This window comes from Microtus ochrogaster, unplaced genomic scaffold (genome assembly GCF_000317375.1).
Source record: "Microtus ochrogaster isolate Prairie Vole_2 unplaced genomic scaffold, MicOch1.0 UNK81, whole genome shotgun sequence".
NCBI lineage: Eukaryota > Metazoa > Chordata > Mammalia > Rodentia > Cricetidae > Microtus > Microtus ochrogaster.
Genome location: NW_004949179.1, coordinates 1,139,827 through 1,146,725, shown reverse-complemented (window position 1 = coordinate 1,146,725; position 6,899 = coordinate 1,139,827). Strand labels below are relative to the sequence as shown.

General features: G+C 58.0%; 1 protein-coding gene across 1 annotated transcript; it reads right to left on the bottom strand.

Annotated features, from left to right (window-relative positions):
* Nucleotides 1–4,819: 4,819 nt before the first annotated feature.
* On the bottom strand, nucleotides 4,820–6,899 carry Jund (JunD proto-oncogene, AP-1 transcription factor subunit). Its single transcript, XM_005370583.2, has one exon. The coding sequence runs from the start codon at nucleotides 6,437–6,439 to the stop codon at nucleotides 5,414–5,416; it is 1,026 nt and encodes a 341-aa protein (XP_005370640.1). The 5' UTR covers nucleotides 6,440–6,899; the 3' UTR covers nucleotides 4,820–5,413.

The window sequence follows — 6,899 nt, the reverse complement described above, 5'->3', positions numbered from 1 at the left end:
CATATATATATATATATATATATATATATATATATATATATATTCACTAAACAGTTTAACTTGACACAAGCTCAACTCACCAGAGAGGAGGGAGCCTTAACTGAGAAAAAGTCCATCCCAGTGAGGCCAGCCTGGGGGAATTTTCTTAATTAGTGATTGATGACCCCTCCATGGCCTCTGCCCAGCTCCTGCCTCCAGGTTCCTGCCCTGGGTGAGTTCCTGCTGTGACCTCCTTCAGTGATGAACAGAGGTGTGGACGCCTAAGCAACATTTGCCTTCCCATTTTCTTCGGGCACGGAGTTTCACAGAAACGCAAGGCCTGCACCATGAGCACACAGGTGCCCTTGGAAGACTGAAGAGAGCTCCTGCAGCCACCTCCCGTGGGCACTGGAGACCACTCGGGTCCTCTTAAACAGCAGCCCTCTCTCAAGCCCTATGTAGAGGGGGCTTTAAAAGGCCTCTTTGTAATTAGAACAGACAGCACTGGGGTGCAGCTCAGCCTTCCAGCACCGTGCTAGCAGTACGCATGTATGCATGCAGCTGGTCTTATCCTGAGCACGCCCAGAAAAAGGCTGTGTGGAGTAAGATGGATCTCTGAGTTTGAGGCCAGCCTTGCTCACAGAGCAAGTTCCAGAACAGTCCTGTCTCAAAAACAGCAACAGCAACGGCCAGACAGGCGCTAAGGCTCATGGTTATAAGCCAGTGCTGGGGACCTGGGACAGCTGGCCACTTTGCCTTGATGAATCACTGAGCCAGAGGCCAGTGAGACCCTGTCTCCAAAAACAATAAGGGGGCAGGCATGTGATAGCGCACACCTTTGGTCCCTGAACTTGGGAGGCAGAGGCAGGCAGATTTCTGTGAGTTCGAGGTCAACCTGGCAGACATAATGTCACCCTGTCTGGTAAAAGCAAAAGAAAAGAAACTTGAGTCAAAGAAGTGGGGTTTACCTGTCCACACTCACTGCAGCATCCACAGCAGAGCCCGGCTCACTAAGTCCAGTCAGCAGGGTGACTTCCAGGCCTCACCTTAGGGACAGGTTCTAGGGGTGTCCTCAGACCTGGAGCAGTCACGGTGAGCCCCAGGCCCTCAAGACACCCCTGGCTTCAACAATGAGTCAGCATGGGGTCAGCAACTGAGCCCCCATCCTGTGTGCTCTGCAATCCAAACCCCAGACCACTCATCTGTCTGTACAGGACACTTGTGAGACACCCCAGCATACTGGGGGCCTGTCAGCAGGCTCACAATCAGTAATTGTCACTACAGCTGGTGACATGCACAGGGAAAGTGAGGTTGGATACCGGGAACTGGAAAGCAGCAGCTAGCATTGCCCCTGGGTGCCAGAGCCTCAAAGCCTCAGTGAATGTATGAGAGGGTTCCCTCTCTAGGACCCCATAAAATCTGGCATGTTGGTGTCTGAGGCAGGAAGATTGCCACGAGTTCCAGGACAGCTTGGGCTAAAAGCTGGATGTGGTGATGGTGCAAGCCTCTCAGCCCAGCACACGGGGGGGAGGATAAGAAATTCATGCTCATGGCTGGAAAGATGGCTCCGAGGTTAAGTGATTGGCTGCTTTTCCAGGGGTCCTGAGTTCAATTCTCAGCATCCACGTGGTGGCTCACAACCACCTGTGATGAGATCCGGTGCCCTCTTCTGGCAGAACACTCACATAAAATAATCTTAAAAAAAAAAATTCATGGTCATCCTTACATAGTGAGTTCAAGGCTAGCCTGAGCTATATGAGACCCTAGGTTTTTGTTTTTTGTTTTTTTTTTTTGGTTTTTCAAGACAGGGTTTCTCTGTGGCTTTGGAGCCTGTCCTGGAACTAGCTCTGTAGACCAGGCTGGCCTCGAACTCACAGAGATCCGCCTGCCTCTGCCTCCCGAGTGCTGGGATTAAAGGCGTGCGCCACCACTGCCCAGCGAGACCCTAGGTTTTAAAAAGGCCTCCATGTGACCCAAGACGTGCCGAGAGCACAGGAGGAAACTGAGGAACAGAACTGTGGGGTGAAGGAATGGAAGGCTCTAGGGCAGGCTGGGACAGTTGTGAGCACATCTGTTTCCCTGTTAGTCACACAGGGCAAGCACCTCATCTTAGCTCACAAAGTACCATCAAGGTTTGGGGGACCCCAAACTGTCTCTGAGGAGCTGAGCTCCCACAGCCCAGAGGACACATAGTCTTGGCAAGAGCAGGGAGACAAAGTGGTGCCACACCAACCCACTCACCTGTCCCCAGAGCTGAAGCCACCAGCCCCACTGGCCAGCCTTGGGACCCTGGGATGCAAACGTCTTTATGACTCATAGGTTGAGTTCCGGCCAATCCCCAGTAGAGTATAAGGGAAGGTTCTAGAAGGCAAACTGGGGCCCCCAGACAGGACTGGGGCTGAGAAGCCTCTATGGTTACAGCCCATACCAAAATGTAGGGTTCTGAGCATGGAGGAGACCCCCAACCTCTCCCCTTGTGTCCGGACAGAGGCCTTTCACCCAGGTATCTGCTGGACCCACAAGCTATCCTAGAGACATCCCTGTGGGACACGAAGGACAAATGTGAGGCCTCTTACTGCCCACAGCAGCCATCCCAGCCCCCGGGAGTCTGTGGGAGGGTAACAGAGAGTCCCAGGCCAGCCTGGGCTACATAGCGAGGTCCTGTGTAGGAACAAACAAAAACAAAGAAGTGGGCACAGACTGTGAGCCACGGCTCTGGGAAGGGCAGGTGGAGTGAGGCCAAGGTTCCAGGCCACCTCCCCAGTCTGGGCTAGCACCCAATGTCCAACGTCAGCCACAGCGGCACAGGCCAAGGCTGACACACACCTTGGCCTGTGCACAGCAGCTCAAGCCAGAACCACTTAGCCTGCCAGGGCAAGGGCTGCGGGTTCCTGCCTGCGTGCAAGGGGCACACCCGTGCCTGTCCCTGCTTCTCTCTGACCATTAGCTGTTCTGAACACTTCTGGTGGGCTTGGTATGTCTCCTTGGAAGTTTGGTAAGGCGGCCTTAGCCTGCGTGACAGATTGGGAAACTGAGGCTCAGAGAGAAAGAAGTACTTGAATTGCTGACCCCACCTCTCGCACGTGCTCTGAAGTGCTGGGTGCTTTGAAGTAGGGCTTCCCAGTGCAGCCAGGTTGGCCTGGGGCAGTCCTCCTGCATCTGCCTCCTGGGGACTTGAATCACAGGCTACAGTGCCCAGCGGCTCACAGCTGGCTAGAAAAAAAGCTCCCAACATCAACATCATCAGTGGCTGCAGTGGTGGCACACACCTTTAATCCCAGCACTCAGGAAGCAGAGGCAGGTGGATCTGTTTGAGGACAGCCAGGTCTGCAGAGTGACACCTTGTCTCAAACCACAGGACAAATCTTTATGAAGACCCAGATCTCATCCAGCACCGCAGACAAGGAAACAAAGCAGACTTCCTGGCCTGCGTCCCAGCATTCCAAAGGCCAAGGGAGAGTTCAGATTCCTACTATGTGTGTGTGTGTGTGTGTGATAGGAATCCAAGTCTCCCTTCTCTGTAATGGGGGACAGACACACTAATCTTGGTCCATTCTGAAAGGGATGGGGGGAGGACACTCCCATTTCACAGCCTACAAGACCCACACAGGAAGAGTGCCCAATGGCTGCAAGCCACAGCATGGTACCCAAGCTGGAACTCTAGAGCTTGGGTGCAGGAGAATGCCCCGCATGGATGAAGCCCTGGCTCCATCCCCCACTACATAACCTGGGTCAGGAAACCTCTGCTCAACTTCCTTTTTCATTACTGCCCTTTGTTTTTCTAGACAGGGTCTCATTCTGTAGCCCAGGTCGTACAGGACTGAAAAGCCCCCTACCTCAGCCTGAAAAGGCTGGGCAACAGGCCAGCACCACCAAGCTGAACTTACAAAAAACAGTTCTGCTCAGGGAGAAGAGGAGAGAAAGCCCCTCTTCTGTAGCCAAGGGGGACAAGTACCCAGGGGCTCGCAAAGCCGGCTTCGGACAGTCTCCCACTAGGACTTTCCATGGGATCTTAGCACCCACTGACACCCTAGAGGGTGGGGCTGAGATGAAGAAGGACCTTGCCTAAAACGCTCTAGGTCCTAGCCTCTGTCTTCAACATTGCAAATAAACATTCAATGGGGGGAGGGGGGGGCGGCGGCTAATGCCTTTAACGGCAGCATTCAGGAGGCAGAGGCAGTGTCAGCTCCAGGCCCGCTTGGTCTACATAGCAAGTTCCAGGACAGCCACAACTACATAGAATGAGTCAGGTGTTCAATATCGCTAAAGCACTGTTTCCTCAAACGGGAGAACAGGTGGTGGAGAAGGGGGCGTGTCGAGGAGATATTTAAATGCACCTCCATTATTCTAAGGCGTCACTTTTCTCCTAATCTTGGACAGAGGCTGTGGGCCTGAGATACCCCTGAAACCAATAACGGCAAATAAAAGCTGCTACTGACTGCAGACTGCGAGGCCAGAATCACTCTGCATGGCGCAGCCTCCCATACACCAGGATGGAAATGGAGGCCGAAGATCGGGGAGGCCCCAAGGATAAGGCGAGCGTGCGTGCACCCCTTCCTCCCTCTTTTCATTTCACCCCCTCTTCCCAAAAGGATTTACCAGCTAAGTAGCGAGACTAGCCCAGGAGCCCAGTTCTGATGACACCTGAACCAGAGCCGACAGCCTGCACCTAGGTGGCGCTCGCCGCGCAGACCTGCAGTCCCGGCCTGCGCCCACGCCACGCTCCCGCCTCGCCGGGGAGTGGGGGCCGGGAAGGGGCTGAAGGGGGGGGGGATGGGAGCGGGCCAGGCCCTGCCCACCACCGGCCTCGGCGGGGGAAGAAGGAGGCGGACAGCCAAGCTGGCGTAACGAAGACTTTACTGAAAACACAAAACCTGCTAACCAAGGATTACGGAACCGGAATGTGGACTCGTAGCAAAACAAAACCAAACAAAAAGAGAGGGACAAGTGTCGGGAGGAGGGAAGGGGAAGAGAGGGAGGAGGGGGGGAGGGGAAAGGGAGGCTTTTTTTTTTTTTTAAATCTTCTTCCCGTTTCTTTAAAAAACCAACACAAGGAAACACACACGCAACACGCAACCAACGTTTGTTCCCGAGTAGAAACATAAATAGGGCGGAATCGGACACTCCCGTTCTCTTCCAAAAGGGAAAAAATTTTAAAATAAAAAAAAAAAAAGGAAAGAAAGGCAGAGCGTGAGGCTGCGCGCCCCTCGGAGCCCCTCCTCGGCGGCACAAAGGGGCGGCCAGGGCACGGGCTTGTGCAACACGCGCGGGGTTGGGGAGACAGAGGTGGCGCGAGGGCGGGGGCTGTGCGCTCGGGGTCCCCACCCGGAGTTAAGGGGGATCCAGCTTGTCGAGTCCGGGGGCGCCGAGTCTCGGAGGAGTCCTGGGCGCCCCCCCACCGCAGCGAGTTCGCGCATGCGCCCCGCGGTCAGGGTCAGTACGCGGGGACCTGGTGCTGGGGCAGCAGCTGGCAGCCGCTGTTGACGTGGCTGAGGACTTTCTGTTTGAGCTGCGCCACCTGCTCGCGCAGCAGGCTGGCGGTGGACGCCAGCTCGGTGTTCTGGCTTTTGAGGGTCTTGACTTTCTCCTCCAGGCGCGAGATACGCTCCAGCTTGCGCTTGCGGCACTTGGAGGCGGCGATGCGGTTGCGCAGCCTCTTGCGCTCCGCCTTGATACGTTCCTGCGTGTCCATGTCGATGGGCGACAGCGGAGGGCTGTCGCCGAAGCTCGGGACGTCCGGCACTGTCTGCGGCTCGTCCTTGAGCGCAGCCAGGCGCGGTGGATGGGGAGGTGGCGGCGGCCCGAGCGCTCCGGGGGGCGGCGGGAAGGACACTGGATCCGCGGCGAAGGCCACGGTGGCCGCGCCCCCAGAGGGCCCGGCGCCACCCGCGAAGCTGCTCAGGTTGGCGTAGACGGGGGTCTCCGTGGCTCCAGGAGTGGCCGCCAGGTCCCCGGGCGCGGGGGGCGCGGTGGCCCCTGATGTGGCCGCGGTGGCCGCGCCCAGCTGGCTCTGCTTGTGTAGGTCCTCCAGCGCCTTGACGAAGCCCTCGGCGAACTCCTGCTCCTCGCTGGCCGCCACCTTCGGGTAGAGAAACTGCGTGCTGGTCGGGGTGGTGGTCACCAGCCCGTTGGATTGGATGATCAGCCTCTCCAGCTCCGGCGACGCAAGCTTGAGTAGCCCAAGGTCCGGCGATGCCAGCAGCCCGTCGGGGGCGCCGTCGGAACGCAGCGCGGAAGGTGCAGTGGCCGACCCGGGCTTCAATCCTGCCGCTCCCTGCTCCGCCAGGCTGAGCGTCAGCGCGTCTTTCTTCAGCATGCTGCTCGTCGGGGGCGCCCCGGGGAACGCGCGGCCCGGGGGCGCGAAGCCACCACCGCCGGGGGCCCCAGCAGTACCGGCGACGCTAGACGCACCCGCAGCCAGGCCGCTCAGCGCCTCCTCTCCGTAGAAGGGCGTTTCCATCCCCGCCTCCCCCGCCGCGCTCGGCCCCGGGGCGGGGGGAGTGGCCGCGGCCTCCCCGGGGGGCCCCGTGCGCCCCCCAGTCCGCTGCCCGTGCTGCCCGGCTCCGCTGCCGGCCGCTCTGCCCCACGACGACCGCGCGCACCCTTATAACCTCGGCCCCCACGATGAGCTCACCGCCCCCGTTCGCCATTGGCTCGAGGTGACGTCGTAGATTTGCATAAGGGGGCGGGGGCCCGGACGCCTTCGCTCCGTGGCTGCCGCGGCCGCTGTTGCCACGAGCGACGCTCGCTACAAGGCACAACAGCGCGCTGCATTGTGGGTTGACGTCATGGGGGTGGGACTGAACGAGGCCTGGCTGGGTCACCACGCCCAGCGTGGAGTGCTGGACTCAGTATCTGTCCTGGTCTCTCTTCCCCCTCCTTCCTCCATTCTGCCCGTTTCTCCTCTCTCCCTCCTTTTT

Excerpts from the sequence above, each read along its gene's own strand:
- Jund (XM_005370583.2), bottom strand. The coding sequence starts at position 6,439 with ATGGAAACGCCCTTCTACGGAGAGGAGGCGCTGAGCGGCCTGGCTGCG.